Raw genomic sequence first — 22,456 nt, 5'->3', positions numbered from 1 at the left:
GTAGTTACTTTAATAACTGAATAACATTTACTAACTCATGTTTATTATATAATTGAATAAACATTAACACAAATTATTTTATTATAAAAATTATTTTTTAGTTTTCACAGCAAAGCGCGAGCCTTGCGCCAGTAGTATCTATATATGTTTATACTATTATTATAAAGGAAAAATGAAGCTAGTCTGGGTAACATTCTGTTACCAAATATTGTCCACTAAAAATAAAATACAAAATTATGAAGTATATTAGGTTATTGAAAATTAAAGGATAATTTAGTGAATTTTGATGTTCGCGGATTTAATCGAAATTATTTGACTAATATTATATTATTAGAAATACAGTTGTAGAATAATCTATTTTATACATAAAATATTATTAGAAATACAGTTGTAGAATAATCTATCTTCCATTTATGTATAAAATCTAAAATAAAATGAAACTCGTTTCTCAGAAGAAGAGAACATAATTTTTGCCCCCTTTGTCCTAGGAAGGAAGGTTCCCATGGGTGTTCTTGTCCATCCGCCAAAGGGCAATCTGGGGATTTAACCGTCGTCTCCACCGCCCCCAATCTTTCCCGCCAAAACGTCCCGCCCGGTCGGACAGGAAGCTGCTCCTGAACCCCCCGCTATGCCACCCTTTACCTTACCTTAGGGCTTATCGGGACTCACTCTCTCCCACTCCCAAAACCCTAGCAACTGGTCGGTCGCTGCAGTACGGTACGAACATGGAAGACATGGACATCCCCCTCCCTGACGAGCTCGAGTGGCTGGAATCCCAACGCTACCGTGAAGAAGATGACGACTACGACATCGATCCCTTCCCTCTCCCTCTCCCTCCTGATGATGAAAAAGACGAAGTTAAATCAGAACGCGAAGAAGCTGCTGCTCAATCCCCCCCGCCGTCCATTGAACCCCAAATCAACGTCCACAAGCGCTCCCTGGTCCAGGATGAGACCGCAGGGCCGTCAAATGAGAAGCGAAGCAGAACCACGCCTGACCCCGAGGATGACGACGACGAAGAAGACTGGCTCCGATACTCTCCGCCACGGAAGAACGAGCGCATGGACCACCGAGATCAGGCAGCTTCCGAGCCGGAAGAGATTGTGGTGTCCCGGTATGTGTCTCGGATCGATGGGGAGTGCGTCCCTGTGACGGCTCCAACTGGGGATAGGGTTTATGCGAAGCTGTGTCGGGCTGATTCCAAATCTCGGGACCACAAATTGCGCGCAACTATCCGATCTGGGGGTAATGTTGTTTCCTCCCTTAAATAAATAATTTCATTTCGGAAACATTGTTATTTGATTTTTGCCGTGTTATTCTTACTGTTGGGATCCCATAAATGAGACAAGATAAAGCAATTCGGAATTCCGGAATTGTTAAGTGGTGATAGTCTGAAGAAGGTGATCGAGAGATGCTCTTTTTAACCCGAGACCTCCAGTTAGGCTGTGCCATATCAAAAAAACTCTTTTTTCGCGTATCTCGCAGTCTAAAAGGTAGTTCATGTTTCAGTTTCTGTAGCAATGTTCTTGCTTTCCCAGTGATCTAAGTTTTGGCAGCTTCATTGCAACTGCTTTTTTGTATCGACTGTAGGACTAGAAACACTGTGGATGCAAGTATAGAAAGTAGGATATATGGAGTGACCCTGACTTTCGTAAAATCCGCCCAGTTTCAGAATTATACTGTTCCTTCATGTAAAATAAAGCCATTTCTGTGCCTTGAGCATGAGCATTTGAAGCTTTTGGCTCTGTGCCCAGTCAGTTTGCAACACCATCCAGAAATTACCACCTAACTCAGTTGCCACATTTTATTGGGTTATCAATTTCCCAAAGTGTCACTTATTCTTTTATTGCTTTCCATGAGCTTCTTTTATTAGTAAGCACTATGAGGCAGCATTTATATAAGGTTAGCTGAGGTGATGCAGGCCTTACACGACTATTAGTTGAAATTTGAGGCATGGGCAACGAGTATATAGAAATTGTGTTCGGTAGAAAGATATTACAAAGACTGAAGTTCTAAATTTGCAGAGTCGGCCTAAAAAGTTGAAGCTCACACGATCAACTGTTTGGTTACTGTATTTCTTACGCATCCAATTCTTTCTCTAGATGACATGACTATGAATTTGTAACGAATGCACTTATGTACCTAGAAGTAACATTAACTGTGGATAGTTCAATAATGAACTCATGATCTTTGATAGGTAGTCAGGTAGTCTGTTATTAATTTGTGAATCTTCCTTATCCTCCCATGATTAATTATGGCGTCAATATACTGGTTTATCAGGTCTCATTTCCGAACCCGTCAATATTATTTTGCAAAGAAGTGAGCAAGAGGCATTTGCTAAGGTATCCAGTTATTCTCTTTCCAGCAATTGTGTATCATGAGCTTCTATGAGTTTTATGTCACATTTTGCCAAATTAAGTAGCTAATGCTTGTCCCTCATGTGCTGGAAAAAAAAAGTAGCTAATATGTTACACTTTTATTGAGACCCGTGGGTGAAAATGAATAATCATGAATCAACTTTGATTCTTGTTACTTCTTTCCTTGTTATGTAAGTGTCTTTGCTGAACATTGTGATCTTAAAAACGTGCTTTAGTGTTCTGTTTACTGCCAGTGCTGCATGAAGAATCCAAATTAAGCTTATGCTTGTGAGTGGATGTTGTACTGAATCTTATGATGTGTTACGTTGGTGTACATTTGCCTCATGATCGTTGCTCCACTGAGTAATTGGACATGTTGAATGGTCATAGGACACCTAATTATAATGCTACTCCTTGTACTTACTGCTAGAAATTTATCTTTGTTATATCACTAGCATATCATGGCATTGGTATCCTGTGGTACTTTGATGTTCTTTAATATCCCAAGCATATATATATATATATAGAGCAGTTCAATGCACAGAATATTACTAAAGAAGGAAGAAGAGAAAGAGTCTTCTTTGATATGTTGGATACTTGATAAAAACAAACACTGGAAGTGTTTCATTTCTAGTTAAAAACCTAAAAAGAGAGTGCATGCAATTGTTGGCTATTTGAAACAAATATCTGTGTAGGTTTTCCATGTACAGATACAATGGTAACTTGAAAATGAACATAACTGTTCTCATCGCCAGAGAAAAGAATGATAGCCATCTGGACTTTCAGTTGTAATGTGAGTGTAATGTTAGATTCTATCTGTCGATGTGACTTCCCTTGTAATTTTATTGTTGCAACTTTGAAGGCTCTGCATGCGAGTTCGGAAGACCAGAGTAACATAATGCTTCCAGAAACACCAATGTTTTATGAGAAACTCTGGGTCGATAAATATGCTCCACGTTCATTTACAGAGCTGCTGAGTGATGAACAGACAAATCGTGAGGCAAGTAAATTAGTTTAAGCCCCCTTCCTTGGCATGATTATCATGTTATTCTCATCTCATATAAGTATCTTTATGCATCTGCAGGTTCTATTGTGGCTAAAACAATGGGATTCGTGTGTTTTTGGATCTGAAATTAGGACTACCAATGATGATGTTTTATCTGCACTTAGACGTCATTCCTCTGTTACTCATCATCAAAAATGTGCTAATTCAAACTTCATTAGGAGACATAGTTGGAGTACAGAGGGTTTTGGACATCGTTCTAATTCATATACTAAAGAGAGCAATTCAAAATGGAATCAGGAACCATGTAAGAATTCAAGGCTTACGGGACCATTGGAGCACAAGGTTACGCACTTGAAACAAAATCTACGAGTATATATGCATGATTTATTGGAACCTTCTGAACCTTATTGCCTTTCATAATGGCATTATTGACGTTGCCTTAGTATTGTATGTATATTTTTCTAGATCAGTCAACTCTATATAGGAAGCTGAGTTCTTTGATGGTTCAATAATGCTGCTTAGTGCATGATGGTTTACTTGTGTGAGGAAGGTCATTTGCTTGGAAATGTTAATGTTGTAGTATTAAAGTTCCCTTTTTGCACAAGCAATTAGTAATTCTCATCCCAAAACAATGAGAGTGCATGTAGTAAAGTATTTTACTCTGCTGAAAAATCTCAATGTAAATTATAAAAACAAGTAAATTCTAAATGTCATCGAGGTTGGAGAATAGTTTGCATTTCTAGTGCACATCTTTTTGGGTCATGGCATTTGAAAATAATCATAGTTCTTTCCAGGTTTAAAAGGTTTACGAATATATGCATTATTAAATAAATCCTTGAATTTTCTATTTGATTGGCTCATAAACACTTTGTAGTTCGCCAACTGCTGAGCATTTTAGCTCAACATTAATTACCGTGTTACCTTGCAGATCCTTTTGCTTTGTGGTCCTCCAGGTCTTGGAAAGACAACGCTTGCTCATGTAGCTGCCAAGCATTGTGGATACCGAGTGGTAGAGGTATTACTAAGTTGTTAGTTGGCTTGATATTTACCAGCCATTGATGTTTTCTACAGTATTTTAATTATTTTTGGATGTACCTTGTGGTTGACTTTGGAATTGCTCGAATTGCTTTAGCATTTCATGATTTCTGATCTAAACCTTGATCAGATAAAAGATAAAATTGCTCAATGAACTTACTTTATTAAGAACAGTTTTTGCATTTTGTTTTCCTATTGTTGGGAGACTGATATTCCCTATTGATGTTAATTTGGTTGCACTTTGTTGTTTTGAAAATCTGAGGCACAGTGGTACTTTAGATGATGAATGTTCACCTATCTGTTGGTTTTGATGTAGATCAATGCCAGTGATGATCGGTCATCATCAACCATTGAAGCTAAAATACTTGATGTGGTTCAAATGAACTCTGTCATGGCCGATTCAAAGCCCAAGTGTTTGGTATGGGTTCAATTTGAAGGTTTTGGACCCATTGCAGTGTAGTTATCAGTTAGTTGATTATGAACATTTTGTGCAGATAATTGATGAAATTGATGGTGCTCTTGGAGATGGAAAGGGTGCTGTAGAAGTTATCATGAAAATGGTATCTGTCTGTCCAGATTTTTCTTGAGTAACTGTTGTTGCTTGTTCTTGAATGCCACTGTTATCATAATTACTTTGGCCTCTAACCTATATCTATATATGTCCCCACTGCCACCTCACAACACAATTATCGCTTTTGCAAAGCCACATCATCAATTTATTGATGTAATTATTATGAGTAGAATTTGTCAAGCTTTCTATATAAGACTTAAAATTAATATTCCAAGTATTTTTCCAAACAAGGTAAATCATATAAGATGTTAAAAAATTAGAATAGAATATGTTATAGGGTATGTATATATTCTTATTTCAATAATGTGCATAATTCTACAGAGCTTTTATTGAATTTGGTTTCTCACTTCTGTTGCCTATATATAAAATAGTTGTTTTCTCTTTGATAACTACCATAAAATTAACACTTATAGGGAAAATTGAAAACTTCAATTCGATGATATGATGGCATTAAAAGAAGTAAATCTATGTTAATTATCTGGCGAAATTGAAACAATTAAGTGAATAATTGTTTCGTCTTGATAATTACCATACTTAAGTTCGATTGAGAAAAAGTCGAACATCAAAGTAGACGTGTTTTGGAACCTTAATTTTAAAGAAAAAATAAAAAACTATACAAAAAAATAAATTCATAGTCAAATATACAAAAAGTTAATGAATATCTGAGTTTGACTATATCTTATTTCATTTAATATATTTATTAGATCCTATTACTTTAATCGTCCAAATATCTATAAGAATGGTTTTGAAATTCTAAAGATGAAAATAAGAAGAAAAATATAAAAATATAATCAACTAATATTCAAAAAAGTGAAGATTTTCTTGAGCACTAAGGATTATAACCGTATTGATGAAAATCAATGAAATATCTCCTATATTATAAGCATATATGGAAATTGAACATAACTTGATAAAAGTTATATGTTTCAAGGTGGTTTTTCAAGGTGCTATGAAAATTGGAGTGAAAAAATAGTGAGAATATGAATTATTGAAATTCAAATTATTATCCTGTCAAAAGCATAAATGAGATAGAAGCGTTCCACAGTTATGAATCTTTCAGCAAAAGCTCGAAAGGTAAAAAGAAAGAAAAAAATGGTAAATAAGATTGTATGAAATCTAAGTATTACTGGGTAATAAAAAAATCCATGTAAGCGACACATTATGTATTTGGTAAATAGAGATACTTTGGAGATGGTTGTAGATAAGATTAAACGAAAAAAGAATCACAAATATATAGAGGCAACCAAAAAGAGAGATCAAAGTTCAATAAAAGGAACATAATATTGAAAGCTCCGTAAGATAATGCACAATACTGAAATAAGAATATATAGATATCCTATGGCGTGGTTCTACTTTAATATGTACCATTTTATATAAGATATTTAGAAAATACTTATAGTATAACTTTTAAGTCCTATGTGGGAACTTAAAATATTCTTCTCATCATAACATTTACATAAATAAATTGATGACGTGGCTTTATGAGAGGTTGTATTGCTTTGTGAGGTGGTTGCACGAGATTTCGGTAAAAGAGCTTGTTAATATATAATATATAGACATAGATTCTTTGTAGAACACGCTCAATTTTCTTCATTATTGAAGAACATAGAGATTGGGAGAAAAGAATCGTGTGTTGGACAGCCACCACCTCTACTTATATATTTTATTGAGTTAATTACACAAAGAATAGGAAGTAAAGACTATTTACATTTATGTCCCTAATCTATTAATTTCCATATATTTAACACACCCAAGCTGAAGCATATACATTGTGTCTGCCCAGCTTGTTACAAATATAATCGACTCGAGGACCCCTGCGAGCTTTAGTAAAAATATCTGCTAATTGATCATTTGAACTAACAGAGGCTGTCACAATATCCTGAGACTGCAACTTCTCTCTAACAAAGTGACAGTCGACCTTGATATGTTTCGTCCTCATGAAAAATCGGGTTCGACGCAATGTGCAGTGCGACCTGATTATCACAAAATAACTCCATAGGACAAGGTTGTTCTACTCTTAACTTTCAAAGCAATTGCTTCACCCACAACAGTTCACAAGTGGTTAGGGCCATCGCCCTATATTCAGCTTCGACACTTGATTGAGCAATGACATTTTGCTTCTCTCTCTTCTACGAAATGACATTCCCTCCAAACAATACATAGTAACCTATTGTGAATCTTCTATCTGATTTTGAATTGGTCCCTAATCTGCATCAATATATCCAACTACATTATGACCTCGATCTTGATATAGCAATCCTCTACCAGAGCACCCTTAAGATACTTCATAATTCGAATTACAACATTCCAGTGGATTTCAATTAGTGAATCTAGGAATTGACTTGACAACACTCATCGCGAAAGATATGTCTGGTCTAGTATCTGTGAGATAGTTCAGCTTACCAACTAGTCTGCGATATTGCCCAACATCTAAAAAGGGTTCCCTTTCTCCTGGTGCCAACCTAACATTAGGATCCATCGGTATATCAATTGGCTTACTCAAGCAATTTCGTTTCTTCTAAGATGTCTAACACATACTTCTTTTGTGATGAGTAAATACCACGCTCAGACTGAGCAACCTCAATCCCAAGAAAGTATCTCAAGGCTCCCAAGTTTTTAGTTTGAAACTGTGAGTGCAAATAACCATTTAGGTGAAAGATGCCAACTGCATCATCCTTTGTAATTACAATATCATCAACATATACAACTAGGAGAATGTGTCTTCATTCTTAGTGTTTGAAGAACACCGAATGATCAAATTGACTTCTCAATAGACCAAACTTAAGAACAGCTGAACTGAAGTGACCAAACTATGCCCGAGGAGACTACTTTAGCCCATACAAAGATTTGCAGAGTTTATATACCTTGCCAAAGTACTCCCCTTGAGCAACAAACCCAGGTGGTTGTTGCTCCATATAAACCGCCTCTTCTAAGTCTCCATGTAAAAAAGCATTATTGATGTCCAACTGATGGAGTGACAAATGGTTAATAGCCGCCAATGACTAATAGATGCACAAAAGCCACCTTTGCTACAAGAGAGGAGGCATCTCCATAATCCAGTCTAGGAATCTATGTATAATCCTTGGCAACTAGACGAGCTTTCAATCGATCAACACAATCATTTGGGGACATCTTCACCGTATACACTAATCGGCAACCCACAATAGTCTTTTCAGGGGGCAAAGATACAAGTTTTCAAGTGCCGTTGGCATGCAAAACAGACATCTCTTCCATTGCTTCCCGCCAACTAGGATGTGGCAATGCCTCCCTAACAGATTGAGGAATAGAAACAGAATCCAAAGAAAAAAGAAAGGCAGTATAGGGAGGAGACGGACAATTATAACTGAGAAAGTTATATAGAGGATAAGGATTGGCAGTGGAACAGGTACCTTTTCTAAGGGTAATCGGCAAATCTTGCTTCATGGAAGACATCAATGGTAGATTCGAGGTTGGAGGTATGACTGGAACGGGGTAGTCCTCTGGTCTCTCAGGAGAGGTCACTTGTATTCTCTTTACCCGCTGTGTTTCAATACGAGTTACCTTTTTCTTGCGCTAATAAGTGATCAACTTACGTGGTTCAGGTGGTCGGGGAAGTAAATGGCGTCTAAGGTGTCTCAAGAGGAAGAGTGAATGTGGATGGAACACGAGACAGGACAATTACATATAGAGAAGGGAGAGGCAGTGATTCAGAAAGTAACTTAGATTGATTGAGAGACGCTGAGAAAAAAGGACTGGACTCAAAGAAGGTGACATCAACAATCGCAAAATATCGACGTTATTTTGGAGATAAACATCTATATCCTTTATGCTCACGAGGATATCCCAAGAATACACACTTTAAAGAGCGAGGAGAAAGTTTTGATGAACCTGGAAGCAATTGATGGACAAAACAGAGACCCAAAGATACATGGAGGCAATGAATAAATTGCATCACGAGGAAACAAGACTGAAAAAGGGATTTGACCATGAAGGACAATAGAAGGCATTCTATTGCTCAAATATTATGCAGTGAGAAGTGCATCACCCTAGAACTTGACAGATATGTTATATGTATCAAAAGTGTGTAGGGTTTCAACAAGATGTCTATTCTTTTGTTCAACAACTCCATTTTGTTGTGGAGTATAAGCACAAGAAGACTGATGTATCATGTCTCGAGAGGACATATGATTGAAAGGATGCTGAGAAATATTCTTGGGCATTATTACTACGAAAGGTACGAATTGAAACACCAAATTGTGTTTGGATTTCAACACAAAATGATACAAATGTGGAATATAGATTAGAAGGATTCTTCAGCAGATAAACCCATGTCATTTTGGAATAATCATCAATGAAGGTTACAAAATAACAATAACCTCGATTTGAAGGAACTGGACAAGGACCCTAAATGTTTGAATAAACTAAAACAAAAGGTGCACTATTACGTTTACTCTACTTGGAAATTGGGCCCTAGTATGTTTTCCAAGATGACATGATTGACATTCTAATTGACTGACTTTGGACAAACTCAGAACCATTTGTTTCAGATTAGCTAGAGAAGGATGACCAAGGCGACTATGAATCCGCTTTGGAGATGTAGCGACGGTGCAGGCAATAGGTGCCTCAGATGTTGCTGGAGCATATAGTTGGTAGAGGCCTTGAAACTCATACCCCATTCCAATCGTTCCTCCTATTATCGAGTCTTGAATTACCATAGAGTCCGAGGTAAAGGTTACAATGCAATTGAGATATTTGGTTAATTTGCTAATAGATATTAAGTTATAAGGAAACTTAGGAAGATATAGAACGAAGGATAAGAGAATGGAAACGGTAGGTTGAGCCGTTCCAGGGCCACTCACCAAGGCAATAGAGTCATTAGCTAAAGTAACAGAGGGCAAATAATTAGAATTATGGACGTGAGATAACAAATTAGAGTTACTAGACATATGATCAGATGCACCCGCGTCGAGAACTCTGGGGCCTAATAGAGAGGATTTGATGGGACATGCCACTGGCTGACCAGACTGTGCGAAGGAAACAACATGTTGAGATGCTTGTTGAATTGTCTGGTTTTCAAGGAGACGAGCAAATTGAGCATATTCCGCGGCTGAAACAGTATCGATCAACACTTGCATTTGTGCAGCATTAGCAACATTGGGAAGAAACCCGTGCAGTGAATTACACTTATCACGATTGTGATTACGTTATCCACAGTAAGTGCAAGTTGGGGGATCCCTCGGCCCTTTCCACTTTTGACTCCACGATTTCCCTTATGATCATAAGCAACACCGGGTGAACTAGAGGCTGCACTAGATGAGTTGAACTCGGTGACAAGTGCCGCATTCTCCTCAATTGTACTTGGGGTTTGGGAAACATTAATCACTCGGATCAAACGAGCAATCACATCAGCCAGTGAAGGGATTGACTTTCCATTAAGAATTTGATTTCGAACATATTCATACTCAACCCCAAGACTTTGTAGGCAGATAATCGTCTTCATATTGTCACGTTCTTGTTGTTCGTTCAAGTCAACGGTGTAGGGCATGACCTCATTGAACTTGGTAAATAATCTTTGGAGTTGGGCCAAATGTGTGTGCATATTTGTGTCTAAAAGCTTTAGCTGAAATAAATTGGAAAGGACATCATGGACTCTAGTAATATCATACCTCCCTGACACGCTTCCACACTGATATGCATGTCCCATAAGGGCGAAACACATACATTAGGAATGGGTCAATGGACTGCCATAGAAGAGTGCACAGATATGCATAAGTTTGAATCCAGGTTGCCTTCTTCGACTCTTCAATTTTTGAAGCTTCCTTGGTGAGATGCTCTATGTGCCCTTGACCCGAGAACCATGACTCAACAGAAGCTCTCCAACCAGTGAAGGTTTTTGCATTCAACTTAACATGACGGGGCTCCTATAGATTGGGGAGACACCCACAGTACCATGGGAAGTTGACATACCTTAACAAAGAAAACCCAAAAGATAAGAAGACAATGAGAAGCAAGTAGCAATTGAGACAACAATTTAGTCTCTGCTCTAGTAGAAATGACCAAGAACAGACCAACTCCAACAACGATAAAAGAGGATGAAACTGAAGGCAAGAAGAGCAGAACCAGTAGATACGACCAAACAGGACCAATATGAAGTGACTAGGGCTCCAACTCCGACAAAGACAAGGAGAGGTTACTGAACTTGGAGAGGTTGCCGAACTGAAGGTAAGAAGAACGGAAGAACTGAAGACAAGGAGAGGCTGCGACTAGGGCTCTAGCTCCATAATCGGAAGCTCTAGCTAGGTTGGCGATTTTCCCCTAACCCTAGCTCTGATACCATGAAGAACGTAGAGATTGGGAGAAAAGAATCGTGCACCTCTATTTATATACTTTATTGAGTTACTTACACAGTACATTTAAGTCCTTAATCTATTAACTTCTATATATTTAACAATTATAATAAGGTATTTTGAATCTTTGGTATACTGGACAACTTGGTGAGGGAATCCCTGAACTCTCATCTACGATAGGAATGTGATTCATATTTGAAGTTTTTCTCTTCATCACTAGTAGCTCTCTATAGTTTTTGAATAGTATGCTTCATAATTGTCATTTTAAGGGACATAATTTGTACATACATTATGAGGGTGGATCCTTAAATCTTTAGCTGAAGACAAAGATTCTTTGCTCTCCTAATTATTTATGCAATATGTTTACTTAAATAGTCTCTTTTCTAATCTTGCAATATTGTCAATATAATTGCCGTCATATGGCACCTCTCTCTCTATGCATCAAAGTACCAACAAGTTATATAGGGAAACCGGTTGTCAGTTGGGACTTTGTAATTCTCTGTCACATTTACTGAGAAAAAAAAAATAGAAGAGAAAAAGAAGACCGTAAGGTCATCAAGGACTGAAAGATCTTCCATTGGGTCTTCAACCTTCTTGCATCTATTAATTATATATTCCTAAGTCCAAATGGACTATACTGCAAGATTGGAAATCTGTTTTGCTGATTTCATGAATTACCCAGATGCTCAATTCATCTTTTCAACTCACAGTAATTTCATTTCATATTCTAAGTAGGTCTCTGCTGAGAAGAAAGTTGAGATGGGAAATCCAAATACTGGGAGTGAAGAAAAATTGGGGAAGAACCCCAGAAGGAGACGAAAGACCTCGTCACTCTCAAGACCTGTATGTTATAATTCTGGGATACGCTTTCTTGATTGTGTTGTGTAGTTCTTCTGAACTGGTCCATTCTATGTAGGTAATATGCATATGCAATGACCTTTATACACCAGCTTTGAGGCCATTGCGTCAGATTGCCAAGTAAGTGTTGTCATTGCTGAAATTACAATAAAGCTGGAGTGTGTTTATAATGGTTAAGAAAAGGTACTTGGTTCTACATCTTCTTGGTATGAATGTCACTTCACAGTGAGATGATGGTTTTAATCAACGCTGTTATTGCCATCTATTATCCTGTAGTACTTTGGAAATTCTGTGTTCTCTGCATTGCAGGTGTTATGTAAGAGGACTGCTAATTGAAACCTTAATCATACCTAGGCCACAATAGAGACCCTGACTTAAGAAGCCTTCATTCATCACAAGGAAGATGCAAGACTGATTCATCAAGTGACATGATTTTTGCTGATTTGCTTAAGCTGGATATGTTATTACCACCAGTGCTATGTGTATCCTCCTTAAATTTTGGGTAGCCTGAATTTCCACGTACAGGATTGTTGCATATTTGCAATGCAATGTTTTCATAGATCACAAGACAGATATAAGAGTGACTCATTGAGTGACATCATTTATGCTGAGTTGCTTAAGCTGGATCTTTTATGACCACCAGTGCTATGTGCATTCTCCTTACCTTTTGGGTAGTCTGATATTCTACGTACAGGACCATTGCATATATTTACAATTTGGAGAAGAAATGTCCATATTATATACATGCTCTCTTTGCTCCTCCAAATGTTTGGGTAAATACAAATTTAGTTATAGTGGAGAAATTACAGGTTTTCTTTAACACTGGATTGGTGACATGTATGAGAAATGTAGCTGGTCTTCCCATTCAACATCTTCTCTGCTTTGTAGTGTTTGTCATTGGCATGGAAAGTATCATCAAATGATTGCTCATTATTTTCGTTTCTGTTCTTTGTGTTGTAGTCATGATTCTTGTTCTTTAGCTACAGTGAACTCTTGTTGGTATTAAATAGCACACTTCGATGTTCATATTTCTGGGTTTTCTTTTCATGTGTTTAATTCTATTGATGGATGATTTTAAGTAAATTTTCTACAGGGTTCATATATTTGTCCGACCATCTGTCAACCGTGTTGTGAGCAGGTAACTTCGGCAACTTACAGTATATGTTCATTACTGCCACTTTCGGTTTCTGCAATAATTGCTTTGAATTTTCCTCTGGAACTTCACTAAAAATTTGTTTTAAAATGGACAATTTAATGATGATGACACAGATAATAGGATCAGAAATAATTCTAGATTTTGTGTTTGCACATTATGGAAGATAAAAAGATAAATGTTCAAACTATTTGGCCCCATCGTTGCTTAATCCATGCTTTTACTAAATTATATCCAGGACGAAAAATGTGCTTGTCTAACATCATTGCATTTTTTCAGCTTTACGGAACTTAACAGTTCCCTTTCCCACTCAATTTCTTCCTAACAAACTGTAAGAACTTTTTAGTTTTTCTTTACCCTTTTTTTGTTTCTTCTAAAATACTACATTTGCATGTCCAAATAACTGCTTTTGGTTTCTCAGTAAATGATGTTGTACTCGTGACAACTCCATGCTTTTCACTCATGGTACATGTTGAATTTTAGTTTCGGTTTTTTTTCCCTTTTGACTGTCTGGTGGAAATGAAATCTGCCCTTTTCCCTAGATTGATGAAACAATCTTTGGGGGAATGGTCTTTTTATGTGTTTGAGCCTGTTCTTTTAAGTCCTTATTGCATCTTATCCAAACTTTTATGCAACAGATTCACTGTCATCAAGTATGTCTTTACAAGATTTCCTGTTTTCGAAAAGCTCAGTCTTATCTCTGTTTGCTGTAGCTATTTAATATCTCCTTCCATGCCTGTCTAGTATCTGTATTTATGATCTCAGATGCTTTAAGGAAGAAAGTGCCTTCGTGATGATAATCTGGTGAAATCATTCATATTCCCTCATCTAGTTTTCCTGTTTAAGTTTAGAGCAGATAATGTTTCTTTTATCAATCGAAAGCTCAAAGGGCAGTAATGATCTGCCTGTTAGATGTTATTTTAACATTATTAGTGAGAAAAGGCATGTCTATGTTAAACTAGTCATTGCCTAGGAAAAACTCAGTTTTCTAAATGTAGTGTAGAATATAATTTGTCATATCTATCATGTTGCACATTCTGGGACAGAGAGAATAGCTTGTCAATTCCAAAAAAATCTGAAGAGTTCCAAAATACTTTTAACCTGATATGATGGCCAATTTACAGGCTTAAGTACATATGTAACAAGGAAGGAATAAATACAAGTTCGATAGCTCTTACAGCTCTTGCCGAGTACACTGGTGAGCCTGCCTCTTGCTTTCCATTCTTTTAATTGAAGGGAGAGGGTCTCCAGATAATAGGATTTCTCTTAGATACATTAGCCTGTTTGATGCGGCAACTGTACTGTTCTGATATACTGAACTGTGTTGTTTCGGCCGTTTGAATTGGGTTTGGCAAGTGAAACTGTAGAACTTATAATTTGTGCAAGTATTGTCTTGAAATACTACGTAAATTGCAGTTATTGACGAAGGCGTGTATGTCAATAAATGTTTAGAATAAAAGGAATATTAATTTAATTTTTGAATATATTCCATTTTAATTTAATCTTTCTGCTGTATATGAGTACACATCAATGTTATCCAATTGAAAAAATCTCATTACCTGAGTGGAAAGAAAATATGAAGATAAATGCTTGGTGTAATGCAGTTTTGAAATAAAAGTTTTTATGTAGGAACACTCCATCACTCCAAATATAGAACAGGATCAGGCATTCTGGTCTTTTCTATCTAAATTTTAATTTTAATTGTAATGATAAGCAGAATTTCCAAAAGCTAGGTCCAACCTGCTTCGCCAGATTGCTACTGGATGTTGGAACTGCACTATTGTTACCAAACAATACAAGTAGCACATTTTATATACTGTAAAGCTCAACGAATTTGCTGAAAATCTTGGTCCAACACCATCCATTGCATTTCAGTGTAAAGCTTTGATGCTATATTTTATTAGGTATTGTTACTATACTCATATCATATATATGTCAAGTTAGTTCATTACATTCTTGTCTCAATTTGTTTTGCGTTCGCAGAATGTGACATACGCCATTGTTTGAATACTCTTCAATTTCTCAAGAATAAGAAGGAAACTCTTAATGTGGTAAGACTTTTGATTTGCTCTTTGTGTTGGAGGACTTCTATTTGAATACAGCAAAGATTTTATTTACCTCCCTTCATGGAAAAATATAATCTTCTTAGTTTGCTTTTGCCTAACTCTGTCGTACAGTATCTTTGATTTATCATGGCATGGTTTTTGGATTTGTGGTTTGAATAACTCTAGCTTACATGCTTTACCTAATCTTTTGATAGGTCCAATGCTCTCTCTCTCTCTCTCTCTCTCTCTCTCTCTCTCTCTCTAAACATGCATAAATACTGGTATATCTTACAAGCATCTCCGAGTCAGAAAGATTTTCTCCTAAAGCAAGCACCATGTTCTCATCGTCATTGTAGCTAGCGTTACTGAGTACAGGCACTATATGTTGTCCTGTGTTGATGTTTTACCTTTCTAATTTTGAGTATACAAGACTTCGATTTTGTAGAATGGATGTTTTACTTTTTCACTTTGGAGTACACAAGACTTTCATTTTGTAGATCATCCTGACCACTAAACATCAGCAACTTCCCATTACTTACATATGGTCACGATACTACTCCGTTGATTCCTTACAGATTTATTGCTTCTCAGGTAGATATCAGTTCCCAAGTTGTTGGCCGGAAAGACATGTCAAGAAATATCTTTGATATCTGGAAAGAGGTGCAATGCAAGAGTTAATTTGGTTTTGGTGAGACCTAACCTGTTGCCACTATTCTCAATATGAAGTTTGTTTTCTCTTCAGATTTTTCAAAAGAAAAAATTCAAGCCCGACAAAAAATCCAATCATGATCAAAGCAGTATGTCCAGAGAATTTGATGTTCTGCACTCTCTCATATCTAGTCGGTAAGACATGGCTGTTTGTTGATTGGATACATTAGCGTCTGCTCATTGTATGGCCTCTTAACCTATTCATATGCTGCATTTCAGTGGTGACTACGATGTAATACTGGATGGGGTACACGAAAATATTTTGCAACAACGATATCATGATCCTGTCATGAAAAGGACTGTATGACCTATCCTACTTTTATTATGACTTGCGGGCTAATATTAACTTGTCTTTGATTTTATCGCTATATAATAAAGATTGATGAAGACATTTTGCTATACTATAGGTTATGTGCCTCAACAGTATGAGTGCATCCGATCTCATTCACCAATATACAATGCGGTCACAGCAAATGCATCTTCAAGGTGAGATTCATGTTATCTTTTAATAGATATTCAGTGATGTCTTGAATTTATTACTTAATTTTTTTTTTACCTTTTGAAGTTTATCAACCTCCTCTTGCCATTGCTGTGCACCGTTTGATTGCCCAAGTTCAGAAACCTAGTATTGAGTGGCCGAAGTCGTTTCAGAGGTACGTGACCTCGAGCTGCTGAGTTGAGATTTATTGCTAAAACAATTAAGCTCGCCTATCTCCTTATTCAAGCATAAACATGCAGATTTCGAGCAACATTGATGGAGAGGTTGGATACTTTACGGATTTGGCAATATAGAATTACTCCCTCTATATCCAGGCATTTATCAATCAAGTCCTTTGTTGAAGATCTTATAACCCCATTAATGCGTGTCCTGTCTCCACCAAATTTGAGGCCAGTAAGTCGTTGCAGTTCCATTTGATCATCATCTGGCTATCTGTCACATCTTATTGCTTTTCAATTATATACACGTACTTTTAACTTGTAACGGTTAGAGCTGCTCTACACCTTTTATTTTAACATGTGACCATTTGCATTCATTTTGTTGATGAAATTTTGGGTAAAACTTGTGAATTGCAACAAAATTCTTGTGTCAGACAGTCCTCTATTTTCATACTTTGCTGTTTGTGAAGTTGCTATGTTCAGAATTCCAAACAGTTCTCATCTATTTTTTTCTTCGCTTCATCCTATTAAGTCTGAGGTATGATGCATCTCTCCAGTTGAAAATAGAGAAAACTCTTTAAGATTGAGGAACTATGAAAATGAATCAACAAAGGGAAGAAAAACTAAGTAATTGGGGAATGCAGCCTTCTACAATTGAATGAATTTATGCGCCTATAATAAGTTATGTGATTACTAAGGGATCAGTCAGTGCTGCGAATTTTGTTAGTTTGTGATTTGTGCGCAGTGGCATTTTCTCTTTGGGCCCCCTTCTTTGGCTTGAGGTTTACCGGCCATAATATATAAGAAGACACCTTGTTAAATTAAGCAACATTTAAAGGTTCTATGAGATTGTAACAGCATTATTTTAGGGCATTTAGGCGAATGCAATGTCTGCTAGCAGCTATGAGCATTACTTTTGGGTAATTTAATGGCGGAGTATTGTTTCAAGAGTTTAGGAGGCTTTGGAGGCAACAAAGCAGGCACTAATTTGAATTCAAGGAATTGGCTCATCTAAGATACTTTGTTTTGATTTGGCAACACTTCAAGGGTCTACGAGATTGTAAAAGCATTATTACCAGGCATTTAGATGGCTTGAGCGTGTGCTACGTGCTATGTTTTATGGAGTTTGGAGGAAGAGGAGGTTCTAACTGGAATTCTAGGAATTTTCCCATCTATAATAAATTAATTTAACAGTGTGATTTGCTTATCTCCTTTGTTTCTATTGATTGGCTACAAGGAGGTTGAGATTCTTTACTCTTTGGCAGAAAATGATTAACCTCTAATTTATGGAGTGTTGAGCCTCTTCTTTCTCTTCTATTTGAAACTAGATGAATACCCGAGTGTTACGTGGACAATTATTAAAATTTTTAAGATAAAAATATTAATAGAATAAGAAGTTATTGTATCTAATATAAAATTTGATTATAATACATAACATAATTGATTGAGTCCTTATGTAAAATTAGGAATTGAGAAAAAGAATCTAAAACAATAAGAACAATTGAGTATTATTTTTTAATTTTCTTTTGTTTCATTATAATATGTAAAATGTGCATGAAAAATGCACCCATAATAAGAAAATTTAAAATACTAAGTTTTAATTTTTATAAAGTAAAATATACGAAGTTTAAAATACTAAGTATATTCCTTTATTACTGTTACTAATATACATATAAAAATATTTAAATCAGAAACATATGAAAACACAGTATGCATGTATGTCTATATATATACATATCAAGTCTTGAAAGGCCATGCAAATATTCCAATAAAAATGCAATTCTTTTCTGAATTCCAAACAGTGGCGTATTAATAAGAATGTATGCATGCACTGATGTACCTTCCGTTCTCAAATATCTACTCACTAGCCTTTGCCTCTGAGCAAGGGTTTTTGTGAAATTTTCCTGGTTTGGATGTATATGAAATTTTTTTGGAAGGCAAACTTTATAGTTGACGATTTGTTTTTTGATGTTGTCATTCTATTATTTAGCAGCAAACTGGAGACTGCAGCAGTTTAATATCATAAATAACGAATGGAAAAACATAATTATAGGAAATACGAATTAGTTCTTTTACTAATTGATTATTCTTATGAGGACACTATATTTAATTAGACAATAAACGTGTTGTCATAATTCAGCCAAATACCATTAGTGAATCATATAATATTAGTTTTCAGATTAATAGCATAATAAATATTTCGTGCCATACAAAAACACAGATGAAAAATGTAAAATTATGAATTAAGTTTGTTCATTTTCATTAAAAATTACCTAAATAAATAGATAGCCACAATGAAATCTCAGGAAAGAACTTGTAATCAACATATACATTCTAATAATTTTTATAGATATGTAATTCTAATTTCTAAAAGTTTGAAGATATATTCAGCAAAAAAATATAATAACAATATTATATAAACAATTATAAAAAAAATAATTAGAAAAATATAATGCACATCATTTTTTCATTAGTATATTATCAACATTCTCTATATATACATATTAAATCGCTGCAATTATAAATTATAAGACCAAAAGCTTACTTAGAGCATCCTTTAATTTATAGATTATCCAGGACTGAAAAGAGCGTTGACTTCTATTATGGAAACTCTTACATTATTCGAGGGAGAAAAATTTCAAGATCATTTTATATGGACATGCCAGTAATAAATATTAAATTTATTGACTTTTTTGTTGTAAAATCTATTGACAAAATTATTTATATTGAAATATTTAATACATAATAAATGTACCAATTCTACTTTACGGCATCTATGATAGATTTAAGAAGGAAACCTGTAGCGGTAACAGGTAAGCTGGCTTCAATGAAAGAGCTGGCTATACTTGTCACATTTGCTTATTGAGGGATATACCAATTTTAATTTTCTTTGAAAGTAATTGTCTATTCAAGATTGTTATATCTCAAATATATTTGGCTCTAAGGGCTCTTTCTCGATTCATTATATTGTCTTCTGCCTCATCTCAGGTGGCAATGCACTTACTATCTGAAAGTGAGAAGAGTGATCTGACTCAGTTAGTTAGCAGGATGGTCGCTTATTGTATATCGTATAAGAACACAAGCTCGGAACTGCTGCTTCGAAACTTAAAAGTAGAAGCAACTGTGGATGCCAATGCACTTGCTTTTGACCCCCCTATTGGGGATTATATCAGTTTCAAGGTATAAATTATCATTCATAGTTGTTGTCATACTGGTCTATCATTGACAATCATTTTTATGTCTGACTTGGATACATATTGGTGCTACGCAGGACTATGTTCCCAGCCATCACGTGCTTCCCTTAGCCATGAAGCAGGTGTTGCTGCACGAGGTGGGCACCCTCTTTTGTTGAAACTTATTATTTTTTTTCCTTTTTTTTTCTGTTCTTTTCCTTCTAGCAGATCTCTTGCATACTTCTATATTCTCTCTTTCTCTCTCTCTCTCTCTCTCTTTTTTTGTGCTTAAAATTGCTAACTTTTATTGCCTGATGGATTTATCAGGACTCGCCTCTTCCCCTCCATTCCCTAACCACGGAGTTGTGGACTAGGCAAAGTTAATTCAAAATTTATATGTGATTATTGAACCTCTTTGGGTGCTAGGTTCTCTTTCGAATCATCAGTGGTTTGGGACATGTAGTTTGGTGTAATTTCTTTGAAGGAGAGTGAAATTTTAGGTTTAGTTGGAGATATTGATTTATGATAAACTCATGCCTGCAATAATCTGCTTCACATTTTGATTGCTGTGACTGGTTGCATCACAGTTTGGATAAAATGTGTGCTATGAGACTCCTTTCTATAAAACATACTTGTTTTTGAAGAAATTTGTCAAGACCTTTATGTCTTCAGTTTTCATCACTTAGTAACTGGGTTGAGGAAATGATACTGAAGATCCTAATTATGTCTAATTATGCCTGCAATTGCATATTGGCATGGATGGGCTCATGTGACCTGCATAGATAAGTGCATAACTTTGAATGTAAAAATTTGGTCATGAATTTTATAATTTGAGTTTGATTAGCATCTCACATTCAACGTTCATGGTGCTCATAGCAGTGTAGTTGATTTTAACAATACGTGAGAATTAGTCACCAGGGAAAAAACTCATACTTTGGCTAGCTCTTCAATTTTTTAAGCAAACTTATCATATTTTCCAAATATCAATATGCTTGTGCATACATAGAATTGACTTGAAGGGATTTTGATAATTCGTCCCAGTTAGTTGTTCTTAATCTGAGAATGGCTTGATGTACTTTATTCTTACAGGTGGAAAAGCAAAAAGTTCTGCAAGGGAGTGGCGAGAGATCGGCAACTTCAGCTCATATGTCCATCATGGAAAATAAAGGTATCGCAGGTTCAGAGACTTGTAGAGCAAAATCTTCAACTTGCCATGTGGAAGATCTTCCCAAGATTAATATGGAAAACAAACATAATAAAGTGACCGCAAATACATGTATGGCCAGTAACAATCCTATTTCTTCTACTCTTTCTCCCACTGGAGCTGCAACTACCAATGCCAGAGTAAAAGCCACCAAAGATGCAAAATGGCCAACTAATGGGTCCAGTTATTTCGACAGGTACCTCATTCATTATCCCTTTCGCTTTTCTAACTCTCTGATGGTGATAAGTGCATTTGCTTTTTCTTGTCGCGTGATAGATAAAGGCTAAAAGACCAGAAATAATTATGTCCGTACATTACAATGATAGCTGTAATCTGTGCGGTCCTTTTTCAAATTTCTGAGAGGATGTTATTGTTTATTTTTCGTTCATACGTCCTTAAATTTGTGTCCATTGGATTTACCTGTATCTTGGTAGTGTTTATGAGAAAATTTAGGGTTATCACAACCGTTCATTTTAACAGGCTAACCTTGTTGGATGATGGCATGGTTTATTAATTATTACTAAATAGTGCTTGTCCTCGATTGTGTCTGCATTGCATCCCATGTATTGCACAGGATATTACTCAAGATTAGTAAAAGTACTTTTCAAAATTCAAATGTTTAAGATAAATATTTATGCTCACAAAATACTTAATTTCTTTTCAAGAAAGCTTGAAAATTTATAGTTATATTATATAATATTGCATAATCTAGATGCGCTCAAATATATGCTTCCATATTTTGTATGATTGATTACATGTCTACTCAAAACTGTACTATGTGAGAGTCCATACTGTGCAAAAAACTCTTGAATCTTATTAAATATCTCCATTTTTGGTCATGCTCTTGAATTTTATATGGATCTTCTGTGCAATCAATTTACCGCCTTTAGTCTCTGACCAGTTAACTTGGCTTATTCCATGGAACTACATGAACATACAAAAATAATAATTTATTTTATTATCAATTTATGGATAGTAGGAGAAATTTTTTAAATTATATCTAAAAGCTCGCTCATCCCATGAGTAGCAAATGAAATAGCTTATTTTTTAAAGATCTTTTTCTATCTGAAAAATTTTCATAATGAGCTAGTAATTATCTCATTGATATTTATAATTTTAGTTCATGTTTTAGCGCATTATCTCAATTAAATTAATTTTTTTTATAGTGAATTTATTATTTTATTTTGTATATACAAGAATCTGGCCCGCGCTATATACGGTGTAGTACATATAAATTTTTTATACTTTTACGTAGAGCCATTTTAAAATATTGATAGAAAAGTACGGTTTAAGTGAGTAGTCCTTATTTAATGTGGGTGAAAATATATGTTTTTAGTTAACAAACAAAATAATTAAATTAGTG

At 35.6% G+C, this 22,456-nt stretch overlaps 1 protein-coding gene and 1 long non-coding RNA gene across 2 annotated transcripts; both read left to right on the top strand.

Annotated features, from left to right (window-relative positions):
* Positions 1–480: 480 nt before the first annotated feature.
* Positions 481–21,291, top strand: LOC116214268 (chromosome transmission fidelity protein 18 homolog; the record flags this gene model as incomplete). The annotated part of the gene is given in 21 exon segments (XM_031549653.1): positions 481–1,245; positions 2,281–2,342; positions 3,220–3,357; positions 3,442–3,705; positions 4,292–4,378; positions 4,715–4,816; positions 4,893–4,958; positions 12,031–12,138; positions 12,212–12,273; positions 13,247–13,291; positions 14,431–14,504; positions 15,290–15,357; positions 15,943–16,011; positions 16,094–16,194; positions 16,279–16,360; positions 16,467–16,545; positions 16,625–16,712; positions 16,798–16,951; positions 19,705–19,896; positions 19,988–20,047; positions 20,979–21,291. Coding segments are annotated over 21 exon segments (2,734 nt in total), but the record flags the coding sequence as incomplete, so codon positions are not given.
* LOC116214269 lies at positions 4,970–9,195 on the top strand. Its single transcript, XR_004158260.1, has 2 exons — positions 4,970–8,424; positions 8,551–9,195. It is a non-coding gene; the product is annotated as an uncharacterized LOC116214269 (long non-coding RNA).
* Positions 21,292–22,456: the final 1,165 nt, after the last annotated feature.

This window comes from Punica granatum, chromosome 7 (genome assembly GCF_007655135.1).
Source record: "Punica granatum isolate Tunisia-2019 chromosome 7, ASM765513v2, whole genome shotgun sequence".
Classification (NCBI taxonomy): Eukaryota; Viridiplantae; Streptophyta; class Magnoliopsida; order Myrtales; family Lythraceae; genus Punica; species Punica granatum.
This window is presented reverse-complemented; position numbering and strand designations above follow the sequence as displayed.